The 14,997-nt window shown below is 51.1% G+C and overlaps 1 protein-coding gene across 1 annotated transcript; it reads left to right on the top strand.

Annotated features, from left to right (window-relative positions):
• The first annotated feature begins 90 nt into the window (after nt 1-90).
• On the top strand, nt 91-14,097 carry KCTD2 (potassium channel tetramerization domain containing 2). The gene is made up of 6 exons (XM_061392882.1): nt 91-513; nt 2,178-2,286; nt 4,421-4,512; nt 8,602-8,697; nt 10,069-10,194; nt 11,476-14,097. The coding sequence occupies exons 1-6, from the start codon at nt 172-174 to the stop codon at nt 11,503-11,505; spliced, it is 795 nt and encodes a 264-aa protein (XP_061248866.1). The 5' UTR covers nt 91-171; the 3' UTR covers nt 11,506-14,097.
• Nucleotides 14,098-14,997: the final 900 nt, after the last annotated feature.

Below are 14,997 nucleotides of genomic sequence, written 5' to 3'. Positions count from 1 at the left end.
GGCGGGCGTAGCGCCTCCACAGCCCGGGGACGCGGACGCTGGTTGGGGGTGCTCCCGTCCCTCTCCCGCGGCCCCACCCCCGCCGATGGGCCGGCCCGGCTCTCCCTGCCGAGAGATGGGCCGGCCCGGCGGCGCGCGGGCAGCAAGCGGCGGCGGCGGCGGCGGCCCAAGATGGCGGAGCTGCAGCTCGACCCGGCCATGGCGGGGCTGGGAGGGGGCGGCGGGAGCGGGCTGGGCGATGGAGGCGGCCCGGGCCGCGGGCCCCCCAGCCCTCGCCCCGCTGGCCCCACGCCCCGCGGGCACGGCCGCCCGCCCCCCGCCGCCGCCGCGCAGCCGCTGGAGCCGGGTCCCGGGCCGCCGGAGCGGACAGGGGGCGGTGGCGCGGCCCGCTGGGTCCGGCTGAACGTGGGCGGCACCTACTTCGTGACCACCAGGCAGACCCTAGGCCGGGAGCCCAAGTCTTTTCTCTGCCGCCTCTGCTGCCAGGAGGACCCGGAGCTGGACTCGGACAAGGTGCGCCCCGCCCTCGGGCGCGCCCCCGGCCTTCGGACCCCCTCGTTCCTCCCAGGCTGGTCCCCGGATTTCCTGCGACGCTCTTCTCTCCGGAGGGCGCCTGGGGCCGGGACCCCCTCCTCCTCGTCTTTCCCAGCCAGCCAGCCCTGGGGGCTTTTCTGCCCCAGCCCCAGACGCACGCAGACTTTCTCTCTGACCGCACCCTTCGTTCTCAGCGGCTGCTTCCCCGCGCTGTGCCTACCTTCACCCGCGAGCGTCCGCTCCACACCCCTTCTCCCCTTCCTCTCTGCACCTCATCCCAGCCCCTCAGGTCTGCCTGAGTTTTCCCCTGACTTCCTCGTTTCCCTGGTTCCTCGTCAAGACCCTCATTGCCTATGGCAGACGCATCCAGAATTGGGTCAGGGCGAGCTAAGGCATCCAGGTAGCTAGCTTTCTGAGACTTCCGCTCGGACCCCTCTGCCAAGTTGGGTGAAAGCTTGGGTGTGATGATGGCTTCGACAGTTGCAGGAAGCGCTTGTCATGATCCCACACTTCTTTCCTGCGGTCCTGGGCTCGTATCTGGTAACTGTCACTGTTTTAGGTCCCGGTTTGAGCTCAGATACATTCCTAGAAAAGAGGTTGTCCTTTGCCAATGCAAACCTAAGCTGAAGGATTAAGACCAGGGAAAATGAAACCCAAAGAGTACTGTTGGGCAAGATGCATGGCTGCTAACCAAAGAGTTGAGAGGTGACAAGACGCTTAACCCATTTTCAGTTTGAGCTGTTTGGTTTTTTTTTAACTTTACACGTTCATCTTTTAGGTTCTGATTCAAAAGCATTGACTGTTGCCTGCATCGCCTGTATCCCATGTAGCACTTAGCTGTTCCCTTGCAACAGAGTAAGGGTTAAGTAAACATTGGTTAGTTTCATTTATTCATCTGCTACCTCTCCTGTAATCTCAGATTGAAGGCACACTGTCCTGCCCTAACTTAAGGAGTTTTCCAAAACCTTGCTTATTTTAAAGGAACGATTTTATCTGTCCTGAATCTTCTTTGTTGCAGTAGAAGCCAGTTTCTTCTTGTTCCCTTTACTGTAAAGATGAGTAGGATTAAAATTGCTCAGAGCCAAGTCCCGGCCATGCCAAGCTTCCTCTGGGCACAGATCTGGAGTGTGTGAGTTACAACTGCCAACGCAGACTCCCACTGCCGTTGGCCCTCAGCTCAGGAGCACTGCCAAATAAACAGAGGTTTTCTTAGAATTAGGAATGTGATTCAGGGACAATAGAGAAGTCAGAATGTCTGTCTCAAGCAGAAATTTAGATCACGCAGCTATGGCATTTTCTTCCTCTGTTTCTTTATAACAAATATCCCACAGGAAGAATGTTGGTAATTGTATCTACGCTTGATCTTACCCAAAAGGCTGAGAAGAGACTGGTAATCGTGTCTGAGTAAAAATTTTAGAAGTTCAAGTCAATGCCTAGATAATGAATATGACTATACATCTGCAACACCCTCCCAGAAATGATCTTGAAGTACAAGACCCCTAAAGCTAGCCTTCTTGCCAGTAGTTAGTGATAAACACCTAATAGAACTTGCCCTCTCACGTGTGAATTGTGACAGACTGGTGGAGACCCTGCCCTAACTTAGTATGAAGGCTCCACGGTGATCCCTTGTGTTTGGTCGGCAGGACGAGACGGGGGCCTACCTGATTGACAGGGACCCCACCTACTTTGGTCCAATCCTAAACTACCTCCGCCACGGGAAGCTCATCATTACAAAGGAGTTGGCAGAAGAAGGTAAGGACGATGTTTGTGCTGGGCATCTTCAAAATTCAGGTCAAGTCTTTAAAGCTGTTTCATAGATTGGAAGGTATTTTTCACAGGTTTTTTTTCTGGTGGCGGGAGGGCTATGCTGTGTGACATGTGGGCTCTTGGTTCCCTGACTAGGGATTGAACCTGTGCCCTCTGCATTGGGAGCGTGGAGTCTTAGCCACTGGACCACCAGGGGAGTCCTGAGATTTGAATTTTGAGATTTTTAGCAGGCTCAGGTGCACAGGAAGCAAAGCTTTTTAAATATAAGCAGGGAGCCTCCAGTCCCCTCCTCTAGTCTGAGAGGGTCTTGGAGGAGCCCCGTCGTTCTCACCCTCCTTTGGGAAGAGACAGCTCAGCTTTGGAGGTGGAGTTTTTTCTGGACCTGCAAAATTATCAAGACCTCTTTTTACACTGACTTATTACTAGCAGTGAATATCCACAGCCTGAAACAGCAAATCTCTGACATTTAGGTATTTATTCTTTCAATTTTAGTTTGAACTTGCAGCAGTAAAAAAAAAAAAAGAAGAAGAAATAATAATGAAGGCTTGGCCTCATTTCTTTAAGACTGGTCTCATGCTTCCTTGTAGATTTTTGCATCTGACCTAATTCATTCTCCAGCCCATTGTCAGGGGCATCATTAGTTGACTCATCCTTTTGGTTTGTAGGGCACTTGAACTATAAGTGGGTCTAGACGTCTTTCTAAAAGGCTATCTTCGTCTCACTGAGACATTCAGTTAAGATGGGAGCCTGTCCCTTGATGCAGGGCACCCTAACCTGGGAGCATTCTCTCTGCATAAGAAAGCTGAAATGGCCGTGCTCGCTAATGAAACGGCTGAAGAACACTGCTGTTACAACCAGTCAAAAGAGGAATCGGTCTCCCTTTTTATTTTTAATGCCCCCCCCTTTTTTTTCTTAACATTTCAAATGCATACAAAGTAACTGGAATGGTACCATCCACAGCAATTACCAGCTCATGGGTAGTCTTTGTTTCTTCAAAAGAAGAATCTTAAGCACCTTTTCTAATGCCTTAAAAAAATGATTTTGAAGGGCAAGAATAGTACAAAGAACTCCCTTTATCCAAATTCACCAAAATCAACAGTTTGGGTTATATTTGCATTATCATTCATTCATCTCTCTCCTCCTCCTCCCCGCTCCTTCCTCTCCCCTTTCCACAGTTTTATTTCTGAACTTCTTGAGTCTAGATTACAGACTTGACCCCTTAGTGCTTCATGGTCTATTTCTCAAGAGCAAGGACATTCTCTCACGTAGCCACCATATAGTTATCAAATTCAGGACATTTAATATTGATAAACACTTTAACTATAGCTAACATTCTAATTTGGTCAATTGTTTCAACAAAAGTCTTTATAGCAACTTTTTTTCCTGGACCAGGATCACACATCCCCTTTAGTTGTCCTGTCCCAGGTCTTTGATTTTGTTAAGCATGGGATTCTTTTTTTTTTTGTGGACATGCCACACAGCTTGCAGTATCTTAGTTCCCTGACCAGAGATTGAACCTGGGTCCTCGGCCATGAAAGCACCGAATCCTAATGACTGGACTTCCAGGGAAGTCCTGTGCATGGGATTCTTTCATTGACTGCTTTTTACACTGTTCAGATAATAAGCATCTTGTTAAATTTGGTCCACATAATTTTTTCTTTTTAAAAAATTTTATTTATTTTAAATTAAAGGATAATTGCTTTACTGGTCCACATAAATTTACACTTAAACAGAGAGACATTGGTCACTTTTAGGACAGACTGGGTAGAAATTGCAAGCTCAGGAGTTGTCCAGCGGGACTAGCTCCAGGAACTGAGTGACATATGGTTAAGGCGTCCTGCAGCTGATGGGCAGGAGCAGGAAGAGTCAGGGAAGGTGGCAGGTGGGAAACCGCAGGGGCGAAACAGTAAACGGAGCAGCCTTTCGCCTGCCTCAGTGATGTTGGGGAAAAGGTCACAGATACCCAGCAAACAGCAAAGGAGCGTTCCCGAGGCTGCAGGAGGGAGACTAGACTTGCAGTGAAAGATGCAGTTCTTAGCAAGCACGTGTTCTCCAGCCTCTTTCTGCTGTTTTCTGGGGACTTCACACACCTCTGACCACAGGTTGGTCTTCCTTCTAGGCGTGCTGGAGGAAGCGGAGTTTTACAACATTGCATCTCTTGTGCGACTGGTTAAGGAAAGAATACGGGACAACGAGAACAGAACTTCACAGGTAATGGGTTTTGAGCTCTTAAGGGGAAAATGTCCCATGTGTCAGTCTTTGTCCCCATGTCTGGGGTGATCAGAAACGGACAGTGTACCGTTTGAGAGCCCTGCGTCTCCCCTGTGAGCCGGAGGTCTCCGTGTGGCATACGGTCCATCTGCCAGACAGGCAGCACATATTCCGCCAGACTTGTTCAGAACAGGGAAACAGAGGTGAAATCACAAAGAGAACGAAACAGGCCCGTGTCCCCTTAGAAGAACGGGAAATAGTGGCTGCTCGCCATCTGGCAGTGGGAGGAGTCGCCGTACTTGAGGTTCAAAGCCTGTTCTCTCCAGCAGAGCATCTGCCTCCCTCCGTGTCCGCGTGGGGGCTGAGCGAGGCCTTGCTTCTGCCTGTTTACCTGGTGGCTTCTCTGTGAGGACCAGCCTTCAGCCTGTGACCGTGTCAACAGCCAGCTGCTAACACACACTGGCATGGCATAGACTTCGCACATGGCTTGTGAATCACGCTTCTAAGAAAGTAATATCAAGCTTCTCTTTCTTTTAGGAAGTCTGGATTTTCTTAGTAGATTTGGTGACAAAAATCCAACCGAATTTGCTATGTAGTTAGAGCAGGGAAGGCAGTGGGGCACACTCGGCTCGTCTCATGGCACATCACCCGTCGTCAGTCTCAAGCAAGTAGCCACGATAACTTCTCTTAGGCCCTGGGGACCCTGACTGATAGGAGGGCCATGCCCTCAAGAAGCTTAAAGTCTAGCAGGAAAAACAGGCCGGTATTTTAAGAGGGTTTAACTGCACTAACGGGACAGAGTCCGACTCCACCATGACTTGTTTCCTGTCCCATCCGATACTGGTGATGGTTGCTTTCTTGAGATCTATCGCAATACAGAATTTCAAAAGTAGAAACTTGTTCCTTGCATGTTCTGTGTTAGACTTCATGAATCAAATTTCTTTCTGGCTCTGAATGGAATTATCTGGATGAACACCTGACCCCTATGATAATGAAGTCTGTTCTCCGTTTTATCTCCAGCACTTTGCAAAGGTGGAAAGGAGGCCTAATCATTTAGTTCTTCTCCATCTGGCCAGTGGCTGAAAGGCTTTTTTTTTTTTCTTTTTGGTGCTGAAACCTGGGATGAAAGGCTCCTTTTTAATGTTCAGAGATGAACTCACAGTTGGTTTGCAGGTTACCATGTGAAGTATGATCTAGCGTCACCAATTTTTTTTGCCGTCTCCTGGTGTATTTACGTGGCTTCCTTCACTCTGACAGATATGTGATAGCTTAGACGTTCTGCGAATCTCATCCATCCTGTTTTTCACATTAAACAAAAAAACAAACCTTTGATGCTTAATATAAGTTTTAACGATACCATCAAGTATAAAATTTGAAACCATTCAAATCGTGGCACCTGAACACTCTCAGTTCTTCGCCGTCAGTGAATTCCTTGAGAGTGCTATGAGGTTTTTATTTGATGACAGTAATTAAGTTAGTTTTTTCGGTTTTGAGGCTAATGGATTTATACCTAGCTGGAAGCTTTTTTATTCTAGGAGTGTCAAGCCCCTTTTGATGTTAACTGATCTTTCCACCTGTCCCCTTTATTTAGTGGGACTCTGGGTGGGCAGTGGGTTTGATGTCGTTCAAAGACGTCCCCTTTTACATTTGTCCCACGTCACCTTAAGGCTGCGTGTGGATTTCCGTGGCTGTCTCCTCAAGCTCGGTATCTCCTTCACCTTGTCTTTGTTGAAAGAAGATGCGCCTGGCAGGCAGTCGGGTAAAGCCCGGGATGTAGAGGGCCTCCCCCACTTTTTCTCAGTGGCCTCGCTTCTCTTCAGTGGCTGCCACCATCCTGTTACTCCGCTATCCCCGGAAGCGTTTTTTGTTGTGAGATGGATCTTGGTGCATTTGAGAGTGATGATGGTTTACTTGGGAAGAGGAGAGTAAAGAAGAGGCGTTACGGTTATCTCAGATAACTGGGACTTGGACAGTGCGGCCACTGTCGGGTCTTCGTGATGCTCTGCATCTTACAGTGTGAAACGCCTGGTTGTTCCTGCACTGCGCAGCTGCTCCTGCTGCTGCTAAGTCGCATCAGTCATGTCCGACTCTGTGCGACCCCACTGCGCAGCTGGGGTGATTGAAACTGTCACAGGATTTGTCCTGTATTTTATATGGAAGGAATTTTCTTTTTTTTCATCTTAGCACCTTATTGAATGGAACCTCGTTCAGAAGGACAAAGTATACAAGAAAGACTGTAGTGTTGTCAGGCAGATGTGGGCTCATATCCCAGCTCTACCTCCAGTCCACTTAGTCATCACACTGCTTGGGCAAGATATTGTGCCCTGAACACCAGTGTCCTCCGTCTAGAAAGAAGCCAATGCCTGCCTTCCAGGACTGCAGAAAAGACTAGAAGAGAAGGGTACAGCGCTTGGGGCCTGTAGCCCACGGTACTTAGTAGCTACTTTTGTTCATCGACTATTTCCCAAATTGTTCTGATTTTCCAGACAGCTGAAGCCAACTCATCATTTTTAAAAATGGGCTAAGTTTTCATCATTCTTAAGAAAATGGTCCAGGTTGTCTTAAAATCTGATAGAAGGTAACTGACCCTCGCTCTATGACCGGGCGCCGTTGTTCTGAACCTGGGCTGCTGTTTGGTTCTCTCACCCTCTCAGATGGGCAGTAAGTGTGCAGCTTTGGACCCAACCCCGATGGTCCCTGACTGCTAAATACCGAGTCCTGTGCGCCTGGAATTGTCCTGTGAACAGGAACACATCTGGCGAGCCTGCTTCCCTGCAGCCACCTTAGCCGTCTCACAACCGGCTTCTCGTTCCCTGTGGGCCAGGTCACAAGTGTTGACACAGGTCAAGCATGGGGGCCTTCGTGCTGCGGCTCTGGGGTATCCATCTCAGTTGCTCAGCCTTTTGGCTTCCTGGTCTAGCTTATGTTTTAGAGAGTTGAGTCTGGCCAGCACACGACCTTTCTCATCTTTGACACCCTCCAGGTGATCAACAGTTCGGTTCTGTCCTGACACCGACCACCCAGAGTCAGTGTCAGACTCCCGGGGCATGGATGCTAGTTGGGATCTGGGTTCCCACAATGCCTTCTTCATGTTCAGTAATTCACTAGAATAATTGGTGCAACTCGGGAAATGCTGTACTTACTATAGTTTATTATGAAGGATATAAATGAACAGCCAGATGCAGAGATTCATGGGGTGAAGGCCTAAAGGGTCCTCTGTCCCCGTGTAGTCCCCAGTATCCATTACTCCCCACCAAGCACACGGATGTGTTTGCCAACTTAGAAGCTCCCGGAACCCCATCATTTAGGGGTTCTTCAGGATGGTTCATTTGGTAGGAAAGGCTGTCTGTATCATTGGCCTTTGGTGATTGAACTCAACCTCTGGTCTCTCCTCTCTCCCCCATGGTCAGGGAGTGGGGCCACAAGTTCTAACCCTCTAACCCGCTGGGTCTTTCTGGTGACCAGCTGATTAGCATACAAAAGACCCTGCTGCAGCTCAGGAGTTGACGTAGTTTTTCAGAGGTCTGTGCCAGGAACCACCGACAAGGCCAAGTATGTGTTTTTATTATACACTTGTCTGTCACAGGAACGTTACCATGTAGCACTGAAACAGTTTCAGGTGGCTTCAGCCGGGGTAGGACAGCCTGAACATTGGTACGCTGGAGAGCCCCTGTTAGTGTAGTGCTTCCATACAAGGTATCCTTCTCAGTGTGTGTATCAGCTATACAGACTGAAGAAGAAAATGCGACCTTTTTGTCCTGAGTAATTTTACTCTTTTCTCCTTTGGGAAATAGATGAAGTCATAAGTTTATCAGTATGGTCGCTCACATAATTCATACTTCTGAAGTTCAAGATGATTTTGTTTTATTCATGTTCTTGGACCCTATGTTTTCTTTCTTTCTTTCCTTGGATAAGTTTTTATTGAGAAACTACAGAGTGGCTTGAAAGGGGGTAGTGGGTGGCTGCCAAGAAAAAAATTCCAAGCACACTCCTTTCCAGTCTTTATTCTTCTGAAGAGCTTCACCAAGGCAGCTGCAAACTGTTGTGTCCTTGAAACTGTTGCTCAGAGCCTGTGTGTGGTTGTCGCAGGGCCCCGTGAAGCACGTGTACCGAGTCCTGCAATGCCAAGAGGAGGAGCTCACGCAGATGGTATCCACTATGTCCGATGGTTGGAAATTCGAACAGGTAATGTTTCTTGAGGCTTCCCTGGTGGCTCAGTAGTGAAGAATCCACCTGCCAATGCAGGAGACATAGATCCCTGGGTTGGGAAGATCCCCTGGAGAAGAGAATGGCAACCCACTCCAGTATTCTTGCCTGGAGAATCCCATGGACAGAGGAGCCTGGTGTGTGACAGTCCATGGGGTTGCAAAAGAGTCGGACACGACTTAGCAACTAAACAACGTTTCATAAGGTGTATCTCAGCCTAGGAGCCCACACTCTGTCACCATCTGTAGCCAGTTAACTCACCCTAGGAATTGGGTAGGGCTAGGGGAAAAGAGCCCTTCTGTGTGGACTCTGCATGGTAGGATGTGATGAGCTGGGTGAGACTGAGAATGGTGTCCTGTCTCCAGGCTTCATATCAGAACTTCCGCGTGATTCTGCCCAGAGGGAGCCAGCCAGCTTCTTTAGGCTTGAAAGTGCCTCTTTGGGTTTTTTCCCCTTCAGGGATTCCTTTCAAAAGTGCTTTGTTCACACATCCTAGAATAAGTAGCTGAAGAAGACCAGGGTTTAACAGTGACCCTCCCTGTTCACGCGGCGTGGTGAGCAGGCATGGCATGAAGGGCTCAGACGAGCTGGAGCCTGGCAAGGTCCTTCCCCGTCAGCCTGTGGGTTTCTGTCCTTTAGCTTTGTGCTCACCACCACAGCATCGAAACAAAGCATCTGAGAACCAGGATTTTACGGTTTTCTTCCATTAGATGGCAGAGTTGTTCATCTATTGTCTTCAAAACACACGGGAGGCTGAGCATGACTCGAACGATGGTATTATAAATTCAATGAATCATGCTTGTTTCTACATAGAGTTTAAGAAGTCAGCTGAACTGTAACCATATAGTTACCTTAATGGACAGTTACTGGGTTAACAGTATTACATTGTAGACCAAACACGGGCTTCTCTGTCTTCAGCACCAATACTGGGTGGCTCCTCACAGCTGTCTTCCACGGCGGAACCAATTCTGTGTGCGCCTCATTCTTGTTCAGCTGTGGGTTGCAAAATGTCATACTTCCCCTTCAGAAGTATTTTTTCCGTGGTATAAAATTTTAAAGACAAAGTTGTTTGTTTTTTTAAGAATTAGTGGTTTTTTTGTTTGGTCGGTTGGCTGTGCTGCATGGCTTAGTTCCCAGCCAGGGATGGAAGCCAGGCCACAGCAGGAAACCCTTGTCGTGATGCTCTGGTGAATAACTGGGATCCATGTATCCCCTGGGGCCTTGATAGTCCCAGCAAATTCTTTGTCCTTTGAGAAGCAAAACAAAACTCAGTCAGGAAGAGGGTTTGATTCGTGTGGCAAATATTTTAAGATCCCTGTTTGTATGTTGACCGTGTTCTTTTCTGATCAGCTAATCAGCATCGGATCCTCCTATAACTATGGGAATGAGGATCAGGCAGAGTTCCTCTGTGTTGTCTCCAGAGAACTAAATAATTCTACCAACGGCATTGTCATCGAGCCGAGCGAGAAGGCGAAGGTGAGCCGCCCTGCCTGGCGTTTGTCCCTGACTGTGCTCCCAGCCCTGCTCTGCCCCACCTGAACTGCTGCTCTCTGCTTCTTCCCTTCCTTCTCAAGCCAGCTTTGCATTTCCCCTTCATTTTGGCCCTTTGACTAATGTCATTTAAACCAGGATTTTTGAAGCAGTGACATAGGCTTTTAGTTTAGGACACATGAACTAAAGTAGGGTAGTCTTTTCCCAGGCTCTGCAAATCAGTGAAAAAGAAAAACTAATGGCCACTGATTCCTGTAAGGTAAGAATTCTGAAACTCAGAGTTGAAAGTATTTTGCCTTTATAGTTTGAAATTGTTCTATCTCTCTCAAGAGAAAAGGTGTTGGGTTAACTCTGTGACACCCCCCGCACCCCAACTCCCTGAGGTTACTGGGAGCTTGTGGCACACTGTTCTGTCCTTCCTCCACTATGCCCCTCACACACACACCCACAGTGCTTCTCCGTCATCAGTGTGTGGTGAGCCCGGCCTGTGTCCTGCTCTGGGGAGGTTGTCCTCCTCCATGTGAGGTGATCCTTCACCGTGTGTGGTGGTCCTCCTCCGCGTGAGGTGGTCCTCCTCCGCCTGCGGTGATCCTCCAACTGCGGTGATCCTCCGCCTACGGTGAGCTGGAAGTGTCTTTCCGCTCAGGGGAGGTGGTCCTCCTCCACGTGTGGTGGGCTGGCCTGTGTCCTTCTGCTCAGGGGAGGTGGTCCTCCTCCCTGTGCGGTGGGCCTCCTCCCTGTGCGGTGGGCCTCCTCCCTGTGCGGTGGGCCTCCTCCGCGTGAGGTGGTCCTCCTCCCTGTACGGTGATCCTCCTCCAAGTGTAGTGAGCTGGCCTGTGTCCCTCCGCTCAGGGGATGTGATCCTCCTCCCTGTGCGGTGATCCTTCTCCCTGTGGTGATCCTCCACCAAGTGTAGTGAGTTGGCCTGTGTCCCTCCGCTCAGGGGAGGTGGTCCTCCTCCGCCTGCGGTGGTCCTCCTCCGCCTGCGGTGGTCCTCCGCCACGTGTGGTGAGCTGGATGTGTCCTTTTGCTCAGGGGAGGTGGCCCTGCAGCACATAAGCCCTGCCCCAGCGTCTTCATACTGCAGTGCTTCAGGGGTGCTGCCTCGCTTCCCAGGGTAACAGGTCATCCTGCTGCTGCTCCACCGGGCCCAGTGAGAAGTGACTCTGGTCTCTCTGTCCTCCCTCAGTGGGCTGGGAAGCCACCCCACCTAAGAGCAGTGCATGCCCAGAGTCCAAGCCTGTCTCCCCCGTCTTGCCCTTCCAGATTCTTCAGGAGAGAGGGTCTCGGATGTAAACTCCCGAGTCCTCAGTGACGAGCGCGCCCAGCCGAGCACGTCTGTGAAATTCAGTCTCGCTCCTGTACAGTAACCGAGCTACTGCCAAGCCAAGCCGCGCCTGGCCCCCAGTGGAGGAGAGTTCTGGTCAAAACCAAAGGAGCCACACCCCCATCCACAGGAACCCGAAGACAGATGCCGCTTTCAGCTGCACAGTACCTTCTCAGAAACCTGCTTTTCTTTTCTTAGCCGGTGTTGTAACAAACCTCTCCAAGAGCACTGGGCTGGGTTCCCAGGTGGAGCTTGTCTCAGGATGGGGCGGGGAGGAGGAAGCCCTAGGTCCTTGCAGATGCTGTACTTCCTGGAAGCCGGAGCGCGTGCAAGAGGGTTGTCCTGAGCTGTGCCACGTTTTCACCTGAGTGTGCCCTGTTGGACACGGGCAGTCGCTTCATCACGCCACCTTTCTCTCCCACACACCCCAGACTACCGCAGCAGACGCAGAGTCTGGTTTAGGCTGTTGAATTGAGGTTTCGGTGAGGGATAGAGTCGCCAGAGCACCCCCACATTCCTATGAACAAAGCCTCTTTGAGGAGGGGAGGATGGGGGGGTCGCAGCTCTGGATTCAGGCCACCAGCTGCCCCATGTTTGGCTTGCCTCATTTCTCTCCAGCAGCTGGCACCCCGTCCCCCGGCCCCAGATAGCTCACCTTCTCCCCAAGAAGAGGTTCAAGGCAGGCGGTATCCTGCACGGAGTCAGACAGACAGACTGGGGGGCACTGTAGGTAGCTGGTGTAACTGCTTCTGTAGCCTTTGCCTGCCCTCTGTTGGCCCGTCTTCCTTCCCTGACTTTTTAAACTGGGGCCGAGGATAAAGGGATTTTGGACCCTCTGATGCCTTGGGGTGGAGACAGCCGTTTTCTCCGAAAGTTGCCAAATGTAGTCTGTAGTATCAAAAGTGGCGTGTTTTTGTGATGTCTCTTAGAAATGCCTTGATCGAAAGTGCGATACTTGTGTCTCTTCTTGGTTTCTGGCCTTGGCAGTGGTCATGAGCCCCTGCCATCCGCTGTGTGTATGTGCATTTGACGGGCGGGCCCAGGACCCCCTCATCTGACCCAGCCCTCACCGCCACTTCCTTCTGTGGGGGCTGAGGCATCGAAGATCCAGTGTTTGACTCAGGAGCCAAGCCTCAGAGCTCGTAACTGGATTGCTGTCTGAGCTTCCGAGTCTTGGTGAGCAGTCATGGAGCTCAAAGGGGCCAGAGAGCCCTGGCTTTTCCCTGGGTGACTTTCCTAGTATGGCAGGTGGTCCAGAGAAGGGGAGGTGCCTGTGGGGAGCGCTTTGTTCATAAAAGATCCCTCAAGCCCGTGGCTCCTTCTAAGCTGAGGTTCCCTTTGCCCCCCAGCTCAGCTGCTCACCGCATGGCTCTGGGGTCAGGGTTGCTTTAAAGTGACTATCGACTGTGCCAAGTGTCTTTCAAGCCTGTGACCGGCCCCTGCCCAGACAGGAACCTCATGTTGCCCTCACACGTCTGTGTGTAGAGTAGGGGAGAAGTGTGTGTCCGGGGTGCCTGCTGACACACTGTGTCTACACCCCAGTGTGAACGTGCATGTCAGCACCACGGACGTCTGGCCCGTGCCCAGGACTCTTACAGCTGTAAAATGTTAGAGGAACTGCTACCTACAATAAACAGTTACCCCTGCAGAATGGTTGCAGGTGTCCATCCTGACCTCTTTCACGGGGAAAAAGAATTGAACACGTCAAGGAAAAGCTGCCATCAACCAGAGGATGGTGGGTGAGGAGCTCTGGTCAGTGGGAGTTAGCACCATCAGACTGAAAGGAGGCTAGCCTTGGTGTCTGGGGCCGCAAGCCCAAGCAGACCTGCTTGTCTGGGGCTCATCTGAAAACCAGCCTCTGGTCCCAAGTCAGCAAGCAGGAGCGAGGAGGCTGGAGGGCAGAGGGGGCCAGGCCCTCTGGACGCGTCTTTCTCATCAAGCTTCTCACGGGTTTGCCGTGGAGTCTGCGAAGACCGGCGCGACCCTCGCTGAGCGCTCAGAGGGACCAGCAGGCCGCCTTTCCCCAGGTTCCCTCCCCCGGCCACCCAGCGACAGTCTCAGTTGTTTCAGCGCTCCAGGAATCTGAGAGGGATTGTTTCTTAAGGTTTCTGGGGAAGTATTTTACTCAAGCCCTTCATGAACCAAGTTGGTATTTTTTTCCTGAAAGCCGGCTCCCTCAGGGAGAGCCTGGCTGACCGCTCCAGAGAGAGGCCCAGCCATTGGCTGGGGGGTCACGTGAGCAGTGCCCCACGCTCTCCTGCTGCCCAGGGCCGCCACGTGGGTGACGCTGGCCAGCAGGGCCCAGCCTCCTCTGGAGTGGCTTTGTTTATGCACAGTTCTAACTGATCTCAGGGGTGTCCGTGAGGCATAGAGGAGGAGGAGACATGCTGAGGGGAAGGGCTGAGAAGTCACCCACACCCTCCGGGATGGCCTTAAAGCCAGGCCTTAGGGACCATACCTGTCACTTGTGGGTGCCCTTTGTTGCCGTTTGTGTCTTTGAATAAAGTCTGAAATGCTGTGACCCTTCCCCCCCCTCCCGGTCAATAAAGACATGAAACAGACTTCTGAATCTTGAAACCTCTGGTGTGTAGTTCTCAATACTCAGAGCTCCTGGAGTCCTGTCACTCAACATTGATGATTCTCACACTGTCCTCAGGAGATGAATGTCACTGCACCCTTTTCTAGCAGAGTTTCTTACAGAGTCCTCCTTTTTCCTGCTGCTAAGACTGCCTGGGGGGCCGGGGAGGAGGGAAGGGGCTGGACCTTCTTTCTCCTGGCTTTCATTCCACTGCATCTGAAAGGACCAGAGAGTGCCAAGGGACAGAAGGTGGGACAGATGGGCTTCCTGCAGGAGAGCAGGAAGGAGATGGGGAGAAGTAGGAGATGGGCTTTAAGGGAAAAAGTCTTCCTGGAAGAGAACAGGTGATGGGGTGCTCATTTTCTCTGCCAGGAGGATGAGGAGGAACGTGAGGTGAGAATCCAGTCACACAAGTTTTAAGTGTTGATCCCTAAGTCATCGGGCAGGATGTGGGATCTTCTGAAGGAGTTAGGTCGTCCCTCCTACAGGGCGCTGACAGCTGGGGAGGAGGTATGTACAGAGAAGAGTACTGAGAAGGGCTGTGGCTGTAACAGCTCCAACAAGAGGCCACAGCAGTGGTAAATGGGAGGGAAAGGAAAAGGCCTGGGGGACTCGGGTGTCACAGCCATGGGGATCGCAGGACAGAGTTACTGCTCCCAAGTGAGTGTGCCTGTTCGTTGTGGCCGACTCTATGACCCCGTGGACTGTAGCCCACCAGGCTCCTCTGTCCATGGGGTTTCCCAGGCAAGAATGACTAGAATGGGTTGCCATTTGCTCTTCCAGGGGATCTTCCTGACCCAGAGATCAAACCCAGGTCTCCTGCATCGCAGGTGGATTCTTTACCACTGAGCTACCTGGGAAGCCCATTTGTTCCCAATTCTGG

Source organism: Bos javanicus, chromosome 19, assembly GCF_032452875.1.
Source record: "Bos javanicus breed banteng chromosome 19, ARS-OSU_banteng_1.0, whole genome shotgun sequence".
Lineage (NCBI taxonomy): Eukaryota > Metazoa > Chordata > Mammalia > Artiodactyla > Bovidae > Bos > Bos javanicus.
Note: the sequence above shows the minus strand (reverse complement) of the source record. Positions and strands in the feature narration are given on the sequence as shown.

What these genes read in the sequence shown, in the direction of transcription:
- KCTD2 (XM_061392882.1), top strand. Translation starts at nt 172, where the DNA reads ATGGCGGAGCTGCAGCTCGACCCGGCCATGGCGGGGCTGGGAGGGGGC. An exon ending in AAAGGAGTTGGCAGAAGAAG is followed by an intron (nt 2,287 to 4,420) that starts GTAAGGACGATG and finishes TCTTCCTTCTAG; the next exon opens with GCGTGCTGGAGGAAGCGGAG. An exon ending in ATGGTTGGAAATTCGAACAG is followed by an intron (nt 8,698 to 10,068) that starts GTAATGTTTCTT and finishes TTTTCTGATCAG; the next exon opens with CTAATCAGCATCGGATCCTC.